A 20,445-nucleotide genomic window follows, 5' to 3' on the forward strand; every position below is an offset into this window, starting at 1 on the left:
CAGAATTGTTGCGGCTGTGATGTGGTCATCGGCACGAGACGTAGCTGAGTGCCGTCAACCATCACATCCATTCCAACAGGACATCACAGCACATTTCAACAATATAGCACACCCTCTTGTGTGTTATTGCTTAATCAAACAATGCCTCACACAATGTATTTTTTTTTATGTTTCACCCCTGGTCATTGAATTATCACAATTGATTTATGTTCATGTCATCCCTCTTTCCCTTGAAAAACGTGCCATGAATCTAATCAATTGTTTTACCATTACAATAATTGCATTCAAATGCTTTTTTCTTGCGTGTTTTTATTGCGTGACACAACAGGACGTTTTCAGTCAAAGAGTGTTCCTTTTGCATTTTTAATGCACAAGCACATGAGCCATACTGTAAGAGTGCAAATCAGTTGACCCATACACTGATGTCCACATCACATGTTATGTGTCCTCTTTATTATCTATGGCCAGTCACTCAGTTTTTGTCTGGAGGGAATCTCAGTGGTACTAAATACGCCTCTGCTTTTTCCGGGTGTCTGCTGCCAATGATATCTGATCCATTTAGCAAATCCGTGCAGATCGGCCCAGATACTGTCATGCTTTACCAGCATTGACCGCTTTATGACAAGGGATGTCTCCATACAATTTCTGTAACTGGGATTAAGGAGGAAAACATGTCCTGGAATAGGAAATAGTGGAACATTATGAAAAGCAAAATGATATTCTCTTTGGGTTTTAACTTCCGTGGGGATGGACTATAATACTTTGAATAACAATTTATATCCCCTTCCACTATCAAGTTTATTCATTCATTTAGGCTAGATACAGTAAAATAATTGGAAGAGGTTGATTTCATTGTGGTCGTTGATTTGAATCTATTGGCTCTGATTGTTGTATGCTTGGTGTCAGTGTGTGTCAGTGCAAACTCAGCATTACAGCATTCTGTAGGCCTACAGTATAGGCTTATTCAGCCTCAAGCTCGATCTAAAGCATTGAGGTTTTGTGGTCTTTCAACCACACAATCCCCTTGAGACTGAAGAGTTTTACAGTTATCAACAACACTGCCACTGGCCACTCTCCGCACCACATTCACCCTGCAGACAGATCCATAATACATTACTATGGGTGAAACTGTAATGAAATCAAGAAAGGCAAACAGGTCATACTCTCCCCATGTCTTCTAAACCTAACCTAACCTGTAATGCAATCAGGGACTTTTAGAGAGCCGCCAAAGAACGCTCAGGCCCTCATCCTGAAACATCAGTGAACCGTGGTGCCGCTTTAGACTGAAAAGGATGTTGGATAGTGGGGGGTCAGAGTGAATGCCACCATTGACCCATGATTGATTGTGTTGTGTTGTGTTGTGTTAGGGTAGACAAACAGTCTGTTACAAGTTACTGTATAATCAGTCCCTTTAAAAAAGGCTTTTTGTGCCATCAGCAGAAAATAGCTGCAAACCTTTGACATGCTGAAGACATGAGCATAAAGAGCCTCTCTTCAATCTCAACTTTAGCCCTGACTTGAGCTGTGGAGCACAAGGATTGAAGACAGATGGCACTTACACTGCCTTAACCATTTCTTCTCCACATTCATGATTCTTTCAAGAGATAACCACCTCTATTGATTTTCTATCAGCAACTGTTTCAGCAAGGAGGATTTGCTTGCCATATCTTGTGTTTGGAAAATTGTTATGGTCACTTGTTCACTGTTTCAGCTGCTATTTTATGTGCCATTCCCTGTTGTTTTGTTGTTTTAAACAGACTGAGATTTTCTCAAAGACTGTGATTTGTATAGTACCCTACTACTGAAGGATGGCATACTGTAAAACAGGAGTACAAAGCTAGACCTTCAAAAATGGTGACTGGCCCTCTGTCTTCCATACAGTATTATCGTAGTAAGCTTTGAGATAGCCCAATCACTAACATGGCTATGACAAATGGTGCAGCGGGTCAATGTTATCAGCACTAGCAGCATGCTGCTCTGAGTTCAAAGCACTGGCTTTTTTGTAACTGTCCACAAGCAGACAATGCCTTTGACTTTGTCCATTCACTGCATGTCTAGCAGGGAGCAATTGGTTTTACAACTGATAGGCGCTACAGTATTGTTCCACTGTATCGGTCAATAGTGACTTATTGTGTATAGATCGCTCAGTATCATAGAGGCATGTCTGGATGTCAGAAGTGTACATTTATTAATGTAGCCTACATTTGGTGGGATGATATGAGTAATTGGGGGTGTACTATAGCAGACATGGCCTTTAAACTGTCATTGATAGTTAATTCTATAAACATATGTGTATTATTATATATCATAAATATGCTAGCATGTGCAGTTTGGCTCAATAGAGAGAGTGTTGAGCAATTTGTGTTAAGATCAGTTCAGTGTAAGAGGACCCATGAGGACAAAAATGTAAAATTCATCAGAACATATTAAATTGGGTGTCAAATAAAAGCTTAGAGGCTATATTTTTGGGAAATGAAGTCAGAAATACATATCTCAACCATCTTCCATCATACGAATAGGGATAAGCAAAGGCTTTACCTTCTGGACAAACATATGGAAAAGAGTCTAAGAAAACATCTACCAGAGAAAGTATTTAAATGTGTTTAGAAAAACATCAAACCTCTTTAATGTTCAAGTATAGATCCTGGTCAACTAAGATGAACACCTATATTTCGTTTTGCCGAAATTGTTTGGCTTCTGTAAGTTTAAGAATCATTGCCTAGTCTCCAGGTCATTCTGTTACCAAAAACCCACATAAGTGTAAGATATTTTCGAATTTCTCCGCCTCGTGATGAGCGAGGATAATGACATTTAATAAAAGTAAGAAGTATAGGCAGACCTTCCAAATTCTTGTAGTATTTTTACTCATATCAATTTAGTTTGTGAATTAATAAATCATTACAACTGGTCATTCTGTTACCAAATCGGTAGCAGAATAACCAAATCAAAACGGTAATGGAATTACTGAAATTGAATTGGCTACATTCACTTATTGTACAGGTTGTACAGAACCTAAAAGGGTTCTTCAGCTATCCCTGTGTAAGAACCCTTTAAGGATCCCTTTTGTGTTCCATGTAGAACCCTTGGAGGGTTCTACAGGGTTCCAAAAGGGTTCTTCCACAGGGACAGCCGAAAAACATTGAGAAATCATACAGTAGTAGTTACACACCACTGCATCAACATCATCACAAACTACCACATTAACATCCTCATCTCTTGCTCCAAAAAATGTAGACTTCATTGTTGCTGACTACACTGAGGAAAGCAAAGCCAGCAAATTACACAAATATGGAGAGCAAGCAACTTCCAATGAGAATGATGACATACATGTTACTTCTACAAAAATTACATCAAGACCCATTTAGTCTGTCTGTTAACAGATGTAAATCCACTTAATTTACTGTAGCTCAACAACCAAAATAGATATTTTCAAACTCAAGGTATCATATGATAGCCAACAACCCACTCTTTATTTGAGTCTTAATTTGGAGCAGATATTTTTAAATAGTATTGGGGAAATGTGGTTACATAAAACAAATCAGGGAGATAAAGTCCTTGTGCATAGATTGTATTGTTTGTTAAACTTTGCTATCAAGGGTTTTTGTTTGGAATACATTGAAAAGTGAAAAATGTAGTCCCAATTGTCATTCTGTTATCGTGGAATTGCCATTAAAGCCCTTTGTGTCTCTTGCTATCAGACAGTTTCTGGCTAAGGTGTGATGTGTGGATTAAGGCCTATGACAGGTGTAACATCAGCCACAGGGCAGAATGACAACTAGTTGTTATGAAAATGAATCATTGTCATCCATATAGAGATAAACACTTCTCACATGGACTCTGGGGGTTGACGAAAATGAAGAGGCACATATACAGTAGCCCCTTTGAGTGATGCAGAAGCATGCTGTTGGACCCAAGGGGTTTACTCAATGACTACAGTATAATATGTATGTGTTTCAGAGATATACCATGTTTTATGTGTGACTGTGCCTTTATAATGTGTGTTTGCATAAATCCCTGTGTGTGTGTGTGTGTGTGTGTGTGTGTGTGTGTGTGTGTGTGTTATCCAGAGTGTCCACTAAGTAATTACGTTCACTGTGTATGCAGCTCCACTAAGGGTTGCCTCGGTTCATAGCTTCTAATTGCCTCCCCTTCACAAGCACTGCTTCTGTAAATATGACAGGCTCATTTTAATGTGCTCAAAAAACAACACAAACACCAAAGCGATTTTGCATGCTTGAGCAGATCGCTTCAGGTGTCGCATAATTATACTGCTAGCGTGCTCCTCAGCTGATCTGAAAACAGTCGGAGGATCTCGTCTTCACTCTTCGCCTGTCTGCTGATGGTCGTTGTTTTGATTGATGAAGGCTGAGTTGAACCCCCCTTGGTCCTGCAGTTTCACGGCAGCTCAGTTTCCACCCTTGGGAAAGATAGCAGCTGTCCAAGACTTAATGGAAGTTTGTTTTTGGTCTTGTTTTCTAAGCCTGGCTAGTGCCTATGCATGGGGAGAAAACAAATAAACACTGGAATGTAGTTACATATTCAACAACATTATTTTAATTACTTTTCCCCTGAGGTGTTTATGTTTTACCATTCTGGTTTCATATACAGTATGTCTTGAGTTTGCCTCTAAAAAACCTGAGAAGGCCTCAGCTACACTGTACTCTAAGGTGTGTTGTATTGTTAACCTTATATCGATGAGAAACACTCTACAGTTAACCCGCCAGTTGAGTCAAACAAAGCCACTCACTAACCACCATATAATATGCATATTTAAAGATTTGTGATACCTTGTTCTCACTGGACTGTTATTTAGCCTTGTGCTGCTGCTCTAGCCTCCAGACAGTCACACATTGTCAAGCGGATTGAGTCTTTGACCTCTATAGCTTCCTTTCAGCCGGTCGGCCAGTCCAGAAGAATGGTGATAAGGTGGGATGGGGTGGGAGGCAGCTATGAGCAAGAAAATATGTAATCTCTCCAAAATCAATTTCTTTGGCCTGCAGAGGCATAGGAGCAATACCCTCAGTCTGTCACAGACTCTTCCTCTTCACCACGCTGATAAGCCATCAGACTTTGAATAGAGAGGCTCTCTCCGTTGAGGTGGTGTGATATTTTAGACATGTCTGCCTTGGATACACTACCAGACAGAGGTTATGAAGGAGGAACTGTGGGGCAATCTAACTTTGATATGGTGGCATAGGACCTAAGTGGCATTGGCAGGTTCAATAGTCCTCCCATACAGCCAAGAACCTTGGGGTGATCCTTGACAACCACTTATCCTGTGTGGCGAACATCACAGCGACAGCACGCTCCTCTAGATTCTTCCTCTACAACATCAGAAGGATACGTCCATCCCTCACCAGAGAAGCAGCACAACTTTTGGTCCAAACACTTGTAATCTCCCGCCGTGACTACTGCAACGCACTCTTGGCCGGACTCCCCGCCTCCGGCATCAGACCTCTGCAGCTCATCCAGAACGCTGCCGCTCATCTGGTGTTCAACCTCCCCAAATTCTCTCATGTCACGCCCCTCCTCGGCACCCTCCACTGGCTCCCGGTAGCAGCTCGCATCAGATTCAATACCCTGGTGCTCACCTACCAGGCGGCAAAGGGAACAGCCTCTCCCTACTTGCAAGCAATGGTTAGCCCCCAAACCCCTGCACGATCACTCCGCTCTTCCACTTCGGCTGCCCACCTGGCACCGCCACCTCTACGTGGATGCAGCGGCTGTGCCACTCGGTCACAGCTTTTCACTGTCCTGCCGCCCCGCTGGTGGAATGTGCTTCCCCCCACTGTCAGGACTGCAGAGTCACTATCGATCTTCCGCCGTAGATTGAAAACCCATCTCTTCAGGCTACATCTTAACAGTCATTCCTAAGACCTCTTCACCCCCACTACCCTCCCTGTACTAACACTAACCCCAACCCTTGAGACCTCTTCACCCCCACTTCCCCCCTGTACAAGTTCTCTCCTGTTAATAAATAATAATTAAAAAAAAAAGAGAAAGCCTTCTGGCATTACGACTGCCTACTCTCTCTCTCTCTCTCTCTCATCCCTCTCTCATCCCTTAGACTGTTTGGTCTCATGGCTTCAATAATTCTTCAGTGGTTACAATATCTCTAATATGCTCTGGAGGGGTTATGGTTGGTCCATCATGGTCCGCAAACACTTGGTATGTCCTCACTCCCTCCCACCTGCAATAACATGAAGATTAACTTTGAGATGAGCTCCATATATTCCCCAAGGCTTTTTTAGAGTAATATTGTCACCAAGGATAGCTTTGTATTCTGTGAATGACACCCATACCAATGAGCACTCAGAAAACCAAAGGCCATTTTTATTAACTACAGTATGTTTGGTGGATGTTTTTATTTTTTCTAAAATAGCACCACATTAAATTATTAATGTGAAGAAAAGACAAACATATTGGTTTAATTTACATACTTTACTAAGTACTGTATGGTTTTGTGGTAATGTAAATGAATGGTAATGTGAATGAAGCCAGGTGTTTTCTTTTCAACTGAAATGAGCACCTTTGTTACCTGTTACAAGATCAGTCATGATATGATATCCAGTTATATTTGCATCAATGTTATTGAACAGTTCATCATTTGAGAAATTGATTCCCCAAAAGGTGTCTCTAATATTTGGTAAATCTTGGTTCATGTTGATGAAGTGTATGCTACAGCATTTTGTGGCATGGAATATGAATAATTGCTCTGCTTTGCAGAACTGAGAATTGGACAGAAAAACATATTTGAGAAATGATAGATACATTTTAAATTGGTATACTTATGTGTATGTTTGTGTGGTTTGCGTTTCACTTGTATTACGTGACCATTTGTGTTGATTGATTAACTGACTACTTTTGTTTTCTAGAGTTTAAGCTCCTTGACAAATATATTGGCATCAATTAATCATTGATATTCAACCAATGTTATTCATTATAGATTTAGATAATTAGCATTTTTGTATTGATATTGATGAAAGGCCGCAAGGTTGCAACGCTTGGTGTCCACCAAATACGTAATGCGTTTCACATATGTTGTTTTTGCCTGATGTCTAGCCCCTCTTGTTCCATACTCAACGCAGAACAGTTAACAGCAGGCATGGATGAGAATGTACTGTTCATATAGCATCTGACATACTGTATCACCAAACACAGGAGAGATTCAATTTGCTAGATTTATTGTCTGCCAAGGCATAAATCATATTCACCTGCAGAATGTATTCTGTTAATCAATTTAAAAGGTACACAAGTGTACACTAAACATGTTTTTGTTCCCCGCAAATGATAAAGTGCCCCTCCGTGTGTGAATTGGTGACAGTTATTGAAATGTTGACATTATTGAAATGTTGACATTATTGAAATGTTGACTGAAAAGTTAACGGAACGTATATATAAATGCAATCAATAGATCTATCAAATACCATAATGATTTATATCCTAACACAGACTACACATCACAGCATACAGTACATGGATACAGTAGGTATTTTCCTGATTAGTGTGTCTAGAAAACATTCCTATGATTGGTTATGAAAAGTACCTCCCACAATGAAGGCGCTTGCTGCTCCATGCAATCAGTGAGGAGTGACTGTGGAGCTGCACAGTGCCATGCTCGAAAACCGTATGAGCCTTTATCTTGTAAATGTCAAGCAGTCGAATTCAAAGCAAATCAGACGAATTGTATCCCCATCATGTAACAGGTATTGAAAGGTGCTGGTCAACAACTGCTAGAAAACTATGCTCTCAAACACACTGTGCCTCTTTATTTTTGACTGAATGCAAAGAGTTTGATGGATATCATGGACAAGAAGCGTAATGCTTTATTCTTATGCACCCTATTTCATTCTGAACCCATGTCAGTGTTGATATTATGAACAGTTCCATAGCAGCCCAGCAGGTGGTGGTACTGTATGAGCTCTGACACGTACACCCCCCCCCCCCCCCCCTTACACACACACACACACACACACACACACACACACACACACACACACACACACACACACACACACACACTTTTCTCTTGAATGGAATTCCTCTTAAATGTTATTGGTTACATTTAAACTTCACTAAAAGGTGAAAGCTACTATTATTAGATAAATGGATCTTTCCACTTCTGTAACTGGCTGCTCTCTATAATTGCACAAACAGTAGTAACTGTAGTTTCATCTACCATGGTGTGATTCTCCATTTAGCTCTCCTGCATTGCTTAATGGATTTGATTCTCTACATCAGCCTATGCTGTGATCAATTATTTGGCATACTATTGGGATTATATGCATTGATGTGTCTACAGTATGTGTGTGAGTATCTATGTCTGCTAGCACTACACACATCCCTCTTCATCTCTAGTATACCCTCCCTCTCCTTCCCTCCCCTCTCTCTCTTGTGTACACTCCCTCCCATTATCCCTCCCTCATGTAACTCTGAGCCTGTGAGTGAGAGAGCGCTACAAACTGAGCGAACAGAGGGAACAGTGGAGTCCAGTCTCTTCTGCTTCTTGGCTCTCACACACTACTGCCCCTTTACAGAAAGAAAGAGAGAGAGAGACTTAGAAGGGAGAACAGCTATACTCTCATCGTTTTGCCAACTACCCTCTCTACTTCAGCCTACTTGTTCTTCACTCCTTTGTGACTCTATGGGACTCTTATGATTAAGACGAAGTCTTCCGGACCCTGAGGCAGGCTACTGCTTCTAGCCCACCTGTCCTGCTCTTACCTATTCCGACATATCCCACCCAGCCTGGATTTAGGGAGTGAGCGGACGGCAGTCGGGTGCCCTGGGGCACCCGGCCCGTGTGTGTGGGTGGGTGTGGAGGTGGAGTGGGCAAGGGGCAACTGGAGCACAGGGGAGGGGGGTGCGGGTGACGGCAGTGGTCCAGAGAGCGAAGAGGCCGGGTCAGGATCCGGGGCCGGGTCTGGCCATGGTGATGCTGAGCGTGGGAGCAGCATCATGCTGAACGCGGTTTGGGAGTCAGAGGGGCTGCAGACGGTGGGCATAGTGGTGCTGGTCTGTGCCTCGCTCAAGCTACTGCACCTGCTGGGGCTCATCAGCTTTTCAGAGGGTAAGGTGGACAGAGAGGGAGGGATGGGGATTTAAATGTTGGGGGAAGTTAACTAATAGAGAGATGGGTAACTAACTAAGAGAGACTCAATTGGTAAGTGTGGATTGTGAAAGCTAGTTGTCTGTCTTGTGAAAAGCTTTTATGTCCTTTTTGATTGTGTTCTTTCTGGGTTGTCAGTTGATGCATTTGAAACATTTCACTCTGGTTATTTGTAATTTCTGTAATTTTAACATCAGTGAGATGCACCTGTAATGCTGAATACACTTGTGTGAATTTACATTAGGAGCATCTAACATTGGGCAGTTTGGGAATTGAAGTTAGTTACAGTAAAGAAAGAGGGGCTTGAGTCAAGGCCCGAGCTGTGGACATGAATAAAGAGAGGAAAAGCTTTAGCAGAGAGAGAAATAAATTACCCCAGAAAGATAAGCAGGCTTCATTAAAAAGAGAGTCTTGAGTAGTGAAGAGAGATTTTCTATAGGCTATATATTGCGAGAGAAATTTGTGATTTCAAAGTCAGGTTCTTTTTTTTCCTTTGATCTTTTCACGGCAGAGTTTTTGTGAGTGGCTCTTTTCTTGGTGTGTTCAAGTGTTCATTAGTGTGAGTGCATTAGTGTGTTAGTAGTGTGTGTGTGTGTGTGTGTGTGGGGGGGGGGGGGGGGGTGCATGCAATATTGTGTCTCTGCCTTATGCGTTTTAAAAAAAAAAAAACACTATTGGTTTTTGGTTGAAACGTTATATGTTGGTCATGACGGAAAATGGTATAGTGCAGCAATGTTGATTCACTTTCTTCTGCCAACCATAGAGAGATGATGGAAAACAACTGTAGGACAATGTTAAAACCAATCGTAGAATGTGGTAACACCATCATACCATGTTGGTTTATGGTTGTAATTTTATCATCCAACGTTGATATATTGTTTATCATGGGTTGAACATGAACGCTTTCTTAACATTGGCAGTTGACGGTCAGCATCAGACCAACTGACAGTAGAAAATAATAAACTAGAACAGGTAAAAACATTTTTTGGTGCCTAATTGTCCATTTGCTTTGGAATTTCATGTTACTTCAGTGTTAGATGTTTAACATTAAGCAAATAGGCAACATGTTAAGAACTATTATTTTCTACTGTGAGATGGTCTGATGCTGACCGTTAGCTGCCAATGTTAAGAAAACATCCATTTTGATTTGAATGTACAATCATGTAACAACATTAGATGATGAGCATCAAATGACAACCTTAAAATCAACATTACAAAATAACCATCACATACAATAATGTCATATACAGTAACGTCTAATAACCTGTTAATTCCAACCAACGTGTGACTAACCAATAACCATCAAATAACAATGTCGATCCAACATTGCAAAAGCTACAGAGCTCCAGCATTTGCATTTTCACATTTTAAAAAAACCTTTAAAACATTGTTGTACAACATCAGTTTGATTCGTTTTTGACTGTTGCAGAACTGTGATACATTAGAAAATGCCCATGGGGTGCAGACTTATGCTTCACTCTTCCTTTCTCCTCTACTGGAAATGTATTGAGTAATCATAAGAGGTGTAATTATTTTCTTGAGCTCATTTGGTGTTGCCTACACTAGGGACATCATGGCCACTTACTGTAAACGTTGCTAAGAAGGGGCAGAGTCTAGTTTGCTGTGCACAGCAACTAAATATGAGTTTGAGTTTGGTCCGACAACAGTTGTCTTATTAAGTAACGTAGAAAACTTTATTAAGCACTTTCAGTTTAGATTAAGGCCATTCATCAGCCAATTGTTTGGTAAACACGCTTTATTCTATAATTTAGACGATTAATCAAATGTTGACATAACTTTGCTTATCCTTGTTTTATTCCTGTTTACATGTATTTACGTAAAGAGGAAAGTAATGTTTGTTTTAAAGGCTGTGAGAGAGTTGGAAAATGCTGATCTGACCTACAGTGCGTTCAATGTTTAGAAATCATTGGGGTATGAATTATATTGGACTGGACTGATTGTTTGGACATTGGCATCATGTGTTTATGTATGAGGGGGACTAAACTGGGATATTGCTTGTCAAAATTCATTTGTAATCTCTGATGCTATGTGATGTTTTTGTTGGCTTTTTTCATGTGTCATGTTCGTTTTCTCTTACTGTATCTTGAATTCTACAATTTTAAGATCTTTAATTGATTCTATAAAGCTGCTGAATGGAATCGGGCTCAATTGTGAATAAGTAATTTGATAACATGGTATACTGTATCTGTAACAGCCACGGCTCAATGGCCTAACAATTAATGGGGGCTCTCGTCTGGGATTTTTTCTTTGTTGACACGCTGCTTTTGGTGGTTGTAGCTTTGCAGTGCTTATTGTGGTGGTCCTGTGCAGACAGTGTAGTCCTTGTGGGTGTGCTACTGTTGTTTTTTGTAGAGCTTGTTTGCTAGGCTTCCTTGGTTCTTCTTGTTGTTATTGTAGCCAGCTAGCGCTTTCGTCTGTGGTGAACTCATCTACAAGGAACATCACAAAGGACAGTACAATTGGTTTTTAGGTTGTAACACTCTTTTCCTCATTTTTGTAAGTGAGTGGTGATTGTATTGATCCGTCAACATGGCGGTCAGATTAACTTCACAGTGTGCTGCAAAGCCTGCTAAGGCTAGGCCTACATGACGTGGTTGCTTGCTATCCCATGAATCAGATCACCTTTACAGGATGTCTGGTGGCTGAGCACTTTGGCCCACCTGACAGTCGGTCAATAACTACATTGACCTGTTGCATGTATCTTTGTCACCTCTTGGACGAAATTGGCTGATGATCTTGTTTGTGCACTTAACTAGCCTATTATTCAAGAGTTAGCATATGTCCAGTCAGTCTGACTGATAATCGAATCAGCCTGATTGACGGGTAATCGAATGACAAAGACAATTATTGAGGGGGTTCTTTAAACCTATAAGACAGAATTTGTCTTGGATAAGAAATCTGGAACATATAGAACACTCTTAATCAGGTACAGTCTCACCCGGAAGAGGCATTGCATTGTATCATATCTGTTACTGTAGACAGTATGTATATGAACTTCAGATGCATTCAATCCCTCTGCCTTGCAGGCCTTATCATTGTTAGGAATTGATCAAAGAAGCCCAGTTAGAATGCTGTACTGTATATCTGCCATCCACAGATAAGACCCTTCTAGAATACATTTCCATTCACAGCTGGTCAATTTTGGTGCTGGAAATGGTCCTTACACACAGGGGCTGTGTACGATCCAAAGAGTTTTCAATTACTACGCTTGGATCGCTTCTACATATAGAGTATGGGGGCAATCTCTGAAAATACATTTTTCGTCCATTACTACCCCTTGCATGCACCCATGTTGTGGAAACATTACAGGATCATTACATCAGGCAATACTCCGATATACCAGGGTATGGTGAATACCAGCCACATAATTTACACAGTCCTTGTATAGTTTATACTTGCATGCTATGCTTTAGTGACAGAATAAATGGCAGTTCTAAGAGATTGGATGTACAGTACCACAAGTTGACTCTAGCTTGTCTTAAGATCCACTAAACCCACTTGTGGTTGATAGGATCTCTAATAGAAAGTCTGTGCTGTAATCGATCAATGAGATAACCTCTCCTATGCTGTTATAGCCCATTATCAGACTGATTAAGTGCTCACACTTGACCCTTATCGTTACATGGCTGGATACCAGAATCAGACCTGGGTGGATGGTCCACAACCAAGTTCTGTTAACAGAACCTTACATATAAACATGTGCATGCTTACACATATAAACACACACGCACGGACGCACGCGCACACACACACACACACACACACACACACACACACACACACACACACACACACACACACACAGAGAGCCATTAGTGCTTTGTGCTGAGTGAGGCCTTGGAGGGTACAGACTAATCAGTGTGTCAGGGGAAGATAAATATCTGCTCTGGCCACACACCCACCATATTATTACATGAGCAGGGATGGGGAGGAACATTGTGTCAATTAAACCTGGTGTCAGCCATTGCAGAGCGAGAACATTGAATGTGTTATGGCAGATAACCATCCACTGCGGCCTTTGTCCTATCTATGTCCTAGTTGGGGATTTATTACAAGAACACCTAGACTGTGGCTTGTAGCTGTCTTGTGGTCATTTGGTTGACTGAATGACTTATTTGAGATTTGAGAGTATAAATGATATGGACCTGATGTCCTTTCTTTCTGTCCCATTCTTATTGCTTGATGGAAAGATGAAAACATACAGTTGGAGGATTCTGATTAGAAATGTCATCATTTCTGCTACGTCATTCTGCCTTTGAAGTGCTGTGTGGCTCGAACCACCATCCATTCTCATCACTCAGAGGAACCTTTAGCCTGCAGAATGAGTGACAGTTGGCCACCCCATCAGGGTCTTATTAATTTAATGTTACTCGGCAATCTGAGGGTCAACAGATGGCAAAGGGTAAAGGTCTAATTAAAAAAGAGCCATAGCCTCCAACCATTTTTCTTTGTTTGCAGTGTTTCAATGGACTCCAGCGTGTCCCTTGATTTCTTATGTGACATTCTGTTCTCTCCAATGTTATGTCTGAAGCTGGGTTCTTAAAGGAGTTTTGGCAGTGTCTGGCTTCAGGCTTTCAGAAAAGTTTACTAGTAGTGGCACTGTCCTGGCCAGTCATTGTTTCCACTGTAATGTGTTTTTATTTGTGCTTCTTCTTCTTTATCTAATCAAATCAATCAAATCAAATGAATTATTTGCCACACAATTGGATTGTTGGAATGTCATATTTATTGCACCCCCACCCCCCCCCCCCCCGAGACAACACACATGCATTGCACACAAAAAACCCCAGGGAGAGAGCACAGAGTCAGCCATAGTTCGGTTTCTTGTTGAATAGCATAATCTATCAGAGGCAAGTGCCAAGCAGTTTTTGTATCATTTTACTGCCTTGATGTGTCACATTTGCACTGCATAGTTTTAGTCCTGCCCTTCTCACAGTTTGTTTACATCTTGGCAAATGTTCATTAAAGTGTCAAACAACTACCTTGCTCGTCAGGCAAACTGCCTTGCTGTGACACTTTCTTTAATTAAGGAGAAATGTTGTTCATTACAGCTACCATAAAGTTCCAGCTTTTCTCTAAGAGGCTGTTGGCACAGTATCTCTTTTGCAAGCAATGTAGTGCTCATGAAGTAGAAAAAGAAAAAAGCGATTCCTCCAAAAGCAGTTAATCGAGTCTTGGGTGAAGTCATACCCTTCATCATGAAGAGGATGCAAATCGACTGCTCTAATTACCCTGTTTCAAATATTCTTGGACAGCAGTCAAGTGATTGACATGACCTTTGCCTAGGCATCCTAAGGCATCATCCCTTCAGGTGTCTTTAGCCCAGTCAATGGAAAGGGCATGGGAGGATAACTTATCGCAGGCCAAGACTGTCCTTGTCAATTAGGATTAGCTAGGACAAACCCCAGTATCAATACTGATATTGATGTGAAAGTTTCCCAAACAATAAATTCTGAAGGAGGGAGAATGACAGGCTGGATGATTATAACGCCTAAAGCCAAGAAAAGACTGAGCTTGAGATGCCCTTATTGAGGCAGATTTTACTGTTGCATATCATTGCATGACCTCTTTCTGAGCATTGTTGGAACACAATATACATGTATCTCCAGAATGACATTTCATTTTATGTGACCATGGAGGCCATGTTATGTTTGAGATGATATTGGAAGAGACTAGCACTAATGTGCGTTGTGGCATTTATTCATTGAAAATCAAAGTTATATGGGCCACAACAGCCCATTTTCAATGCAGGCTGTGAAGTATAATGGATCTCTAAAAAGTGTAGGAATGTTCACATTTTGTTTTCCTCTTGAACCTATTCCATCTTTGTTTTGAGAGCTTTGAAGCTGCTGGCATGAGGTTTAGAAGTAACTCATTGCATATTATTCAATCACAACAATAAGGCCAATACAGTCAATCAACACTTTCATAACTTTAATTAGCCAGCTAAATGAAAAAGAATATCACCCCCAAACTCTGGCAACAATGTTTTTCATAATTATGCAGAGGGTGTAGGTGCTCTCATGCATAATGCAAAGGTTGATCGCTGATATTTCTGAATGAGTTTTGTTGTTGTTGTTTTTCCAGACAGATATCCATGAATTGTGTAGTGTGGCTTTGAATGACTAATTTTCTTCATATTTTCTCTCATTCTTTACAAATGAATGCCTCTAAACAATGTTGGCTTGTATCAGTCATTTTAGGTTGAGTTCTAAAAGTGCTGACTTGTGCGAGTCTGAAGTCGTTCCATTAAAAGGGATGTCAACTGCCTGAGGGGAGCCACTTTCATTACTTGTTACGGGCAGTTCCGTGTAAAAAGACCCATGAGGACCAAAATGTGAAATTCATCAGAGCATATCAAATTGGGTGTCAAATGAAAGCTAAGACCTTATATTTTTGAGAAATTAAGTGAGAAATGCATTTTTCAACCATCTTCCATCATAAGAATAGGGATAAGCAAAGAGTTTGACTTCTGGTGAAAAAGCATCTAAGAAAACATCTACCAGAAAAAGTTTTTAAAGGTGTTAAAAAAACAAAAAACTTAAAACCAAAGACCCCGGTCAACTAATATCAACACTTATATTTCATTTGGGAAAATGGTTTGGCTTTTGAAAGTTTAAGAATCATTGCCCAGTCTCTGGGTCATTGTGTTACCAAAAACCCACATAAGGGCCTCATAAGAAGTGAGGATAATGAAAGTTAACAAAAGTAAGTTTTAGTTTATGAGTAAGTAAGTGATGGAATGATCAGTAATGGAATTGCTGAAATTTAATTGGCTACATTCACTTACTGTATATAGGATAACTAACAGGGGTTAGTAAAGGCCATCCCCTCTCCCTCTGGCCCTAATATACCCACATATATCAGTCAACATCAGCACAGGACTGGTGGTTACAAGAGCAATCAGTGAATAACTTTCATAAAAGGCAACCATTAGCTAGAATACACCAAAACAGACAACAATATTGACAGTAAATTCAATCATTTAAATTAAATTCTACAGATTCTGAAGGTATAACATTATGAACTGATTATTTACAGTAATAAAAGCAAGGCATGAAGGATATTAAAAACATAAATTGTTGTCCCTTTTGGTTTCAATGTAGAATGCTTTTGGGTTCCATGTAGAACCCTTTTCACAGAGGGTTCTACATGAAACCCAAAAGGGTTCTACGTGGAACTTAAAAGGGTTCCAAAAGGGTTCTTCCACAGGGACAAGGGAAAAACAGTGGGAAATCAGACAGTAGTAGTTACAAACCGCTGCATCAACATCCTCACCAAGCACTGCATCAACATCCTCATTTCATGCTCCAATAAATGGAAACTTTGTTGTTGTTGAGTCCAGTGAGGAAAGCAAAGCCAGCAAATCACACAAATACTGTATGTATCTGCCATTGTGAATGATGACATACTGTACATGTTGCACACTTCTACAAAAAGGACATCAAAGGATTTATCTTAATCATTAAAGAGCACACTGACACATATAGTGTGGTGTCCCCAAGACAGATTCTTAGGATCCTTCCCACACTGGTTGCAGACAATAAATAACATTTTCATTTTGCAGAAGCTATCTCTGAGGCAAACTAGGAGCAGATTGTGTGTCTCTGTGTGTGCCTGTGTGGGCCTACTTGTATTTTTTTTTTTCTGCTACACCATCATGTAAAGAATGACATTCAAATACAGAAATGATGCATTTCTGTAGGGGACCCATGCAGTCATTCTGTTACCATCATTCTGTTATCGGATGTAAATCCACTTCACTTACTGTAGCTCAACAACCAAAAGCGATATTTTCTAACTCAAGGTATCATATGATAGCTAACACCCCACTTTTTCTGTAGACATATTTGAATCTTCATTTGTAGCAGATATTTAAGAGTTTTGGAGAAACATAGTTCCATAAAACACCCAGGGATATTTCATAGTCATTCTGTTACCAAAGTTTTGATCAGTTCTTAACATCAATGTTTTATTTTTAGTTAGAATTGTTAGATGTAGTCCCTAGTAGTGCATAGAGTTGTATGGTTCGTTAAACTTTGCCATTAAGGGTTTTTGTTTGCCATTGCATCGTTCTGTTACTGTGGAATTGCCCAGTATATGATACAGTGAAACCTATCGTAGTATATGATCAGCCACACAAAGACAGTTTTATATTTCTGATAAAGCTCACCAGTAACAAAACAATCTGCAGTTTTATTGGATTGGAAAGACAAAGTGCCTTGCATCATCTGTAATTATACTGCAGTACAACAATTTCAGGTAGTGGGCGGTGTCAGAAAAAGGAAATTTTATTCCTAATAGAATCCAAATAGAATTCTGCGCATGGCTTTGAATTTTGCAGGACATTAATCATTTTGTCACACAAAACCACTGACGAGGGCGTGAACAGCGTGAACCCTTTCAAGTGAATTGCGAGTGAAAGCCTTTGCTTTACTGTGATCAGTCACAAAGGCTTAAAAGTAATGCTGGAACTGAATCAAGGACAATTTGATTGGCTGGTATACAGTACAGTCAAAACACAATGAAAAGATGGTCCTCCGGTAAGCTGGTTTTACATCCCTGTTAAATAATAACCTGAATTATAACCTATCCCAGCCTTATTGTACAAAAAAAAAAAAAGTAAAAAGTAGTTGAAGGAGTAAGACTCTGCTACCTCTCTCTGGCTCTGTCCCTCCTCGAGGGCCTGTATGTTTCTCTGCTGCTTAGCCCTAACTCACTGCTGACAGTGATTTAATGGTGCCACATTCAAGATCACTTTAATTGCATTTAACATATGTCAATTACAAAAATGCATAAAACGGAAACATTATTATTATTCAATTTGCTATGTGTGCTTTGAAGGCTACTCACCTTGCTTCATCAAGTCTGGCCCTTTTGATCAATGATCAATCTATTACAAAATGAATATAGACACTAACATTATATGCACACCTCCAACTGTGTCAACCTAACTTTTCAATTTGTAGTGTTCAAATTATCTACTGCAACTCTCAAGGTATCATCTCAATACTCACCACCTCAATATCCACCATAGCTGTGTTTAACCGTTTGCTAGTGTTTGTCAAAGCTTCTTCTGTTCTTTCTGATACTACGCTACAGATACACTCCAACTACGCACTTGACCTCCGATCGCCCCCCTGCTGATTGTATAACTACATTGCATGAACATGTGACTTTAAGGGATTTTTTTTGCGCAATTTTAGGCATTTTCCTTAGGCAGGCCAAACATTTTTTAAGGCGGGATTCTTTCTGCAGGAAAAATCTCGCCCACATGTTAGGGTAGGCTACGTTACAATAGCTTAGGTATCAATGCTCTTAGTGTTAAATACAATCTGAACCACCCTTGTACCGTTAACTGAGAAATGATCAACTATACTGTACAGTTACCTCACATCTTTAGATCATGGTTTATTGAATAACAGTAATGACATATTGCTCTCCCAGACTCCAATCTTTGGGCCCATTTGTATTTGAGACACAGCAAATGGGAATGAATGGCTGATTTTATTTGTATCTTCTGCACGTGTGAGACAGAACAAGCCTTTCCCATTATGTAGTCGAGAGCGTGGTTGAAATTCTATGTCAGCTATCATTTGTGTTGAATCATTTGCAAATATTTGTAGTTATGGAAGGGCCAAGAGGAATGTATTACAGTTAAAGACAACTAAAGTCGCAAGCACACTACATTTTTTTACTTTTGAAAATGCCGTCTCTCACAGGCTAGAACTAGTGATGCCAATGTAACACACGCACACAAGCCACACTCAACACTCAACACACACGCACTCACACACACACAAAAATATAGAAAACAAATACAGTATATGTCGGTACAAAAGCAGTAGCCTCCATTTGAGCCTTTGCCATGATTCAACTAAGCCTTATATGTACATCCTCGACAGTACATTCAATAAGGGAACGTGGTCTCATAGCATATGTGTGAGATGTTGTTTGTCTTCTACTCTGCAAAGAGACATACTGCATCTCTTGCTTCATCAGATAAAACAGCTTGTGTTCTAAAGGCACGAGGCGTTTTCGCTATGCACTCAGCTGCCACTTTGAACAACTCCACTGCATTTACATTTTACGTTTATGGCATTTAGCAGACGCCTTTATCCAAAGCGCCGTACAACAAATACATTTGTTTAAGTAAATGAATCATCTATCCATCAGTCATCATAAGATAAAGTAATCAATACTCAGACCAGGGGCCATAGGCAGTCAATGCTAGAAGAAGGATTATTATTTTATTTTTTTATTAAAAGGAGAGAAAGTTGTACAGGGGGGTAGTGGGGGTGAAGAGGTCTTTACGAGGGACCGTTAAGATGTAGCCTGAAGAGATGGGTCTTCAATCTACGGTGGAAGATTGGTAGTGACTCTGCAGTCATGACAGCAGTGGGAAGCTCATTCCACCAGCGGGGCACCAGGACAGTGAAAAGCCATGACTGAGTAGTGCGGCTGCTGCATCCACGTAGAGGCAGCGGTGCCAGGCGGCCAGCCATGGTGGAAGAGCGGAGTGATCGGGCAGGGGTTTGGAGGCTGACCATTGATTGCAAGTAGGGAGGGGCTGTTCCCTTTGCTCCCCGGTAGGCGAGCACCAGGGTCTAGAATCTGATGCGAACTGCTACCGGGAGCCAGTGGAGGGTGTGGAGGAGGGGAGTGACATGGGAGAATTTGGGGAGATTGAACACCAGACAGGCGGCAGTGTTCTGGATGAGCTGCAGAGGCCTGATGGTGGAGGCGGGGAGACTGGCCAAGAGTGCGTTGCAGTAGTCAAGGCGAGAGATCACAAGTGTTTGGACCAAAAGTTGTGCTGCTTCTCTGATGAGGAATGGACGTATCCTTCTGATGTTGTAGAGGAAGAATCTAGAGGACCTTGCTGTCATGTTCGCCACACAGGATAAGTGGATCGGCCAGGTAGGATGCAAACCAGGAGAGTGCAGAGCCAGAGATGCCCAATTCTGAGAGGGTGGAGAGAAGGATTGCGTGGTTTACTCAAATACAGCGGACAGGTCCAGAAGAATGAGGAATTGATTAAGGTGGTACAGAACGGAAGGAGGTCTTTGGAGATGGATTGGAGAAAGGGCGCTGGGATAGGATCGAGGGGGCAGGTGGTTGCCCGCTTGGAGGTGACCAGTTTTAGAACATCATCAGGGTAGAGGGGGGAAAAATCTGATAAACCAGAGACCGGGTGTAGCGCAGTGAGTTTGGGAGGAGAGGTAGCAGTATTGGTGAGAGGTAGAGGGAAAGAGCTGCTAATGTCATCAAGCTTCTTTTCAAAGTAGGTGACAAAGTCTTCGGCAGATAGGGAG

The 20,445-nt window shown here is 40.9% G+C and overlaps 1 protein-coding gene across 5 annotated transcripts in view; it reads left to right on the forward strand.

Moving 5' to 3' along the window:
* Window positions 1–20,445, forward strand: part of kcnip4a (potassium voltage-gated channel interacting protein 4a) — a gene marked incomplete at both ends in the record, with an annotated part of 134,540 nt that overhangs the window by 94,369 nt on the left and 19,726 nt on the right. The window contains one exon of one of the 5 annotated variants that reach the window (XM_083666709.1): window positions 8,959–9,070. The exons of the other annotated variants lie outside the window; for them this stretch is intronic. Within the exon in view, the coding sequence (XP_083522835.1) occupies window positions 8,959–9,070 (112 nt within the window). Of the gene's footprint in view, window positions 1–8,958; window positions 9,071–20,445 lie in introns of those variants that run through there. 5 annotated transcript variants of the gene reach the window in all.

The sequence above is a fragment of the Argentina silus genome (genome assembly GCF_951799395.1).
Source record: "Argentina silus genome assembly, chromosome: 1".
In the NCBI taxonomy this organism is placed as follows: Eukaryota; Metazoa; Chordata; class Actinopteri; order Argentiniformes; family Argentinidae; genus Argentina; species Argentina silus.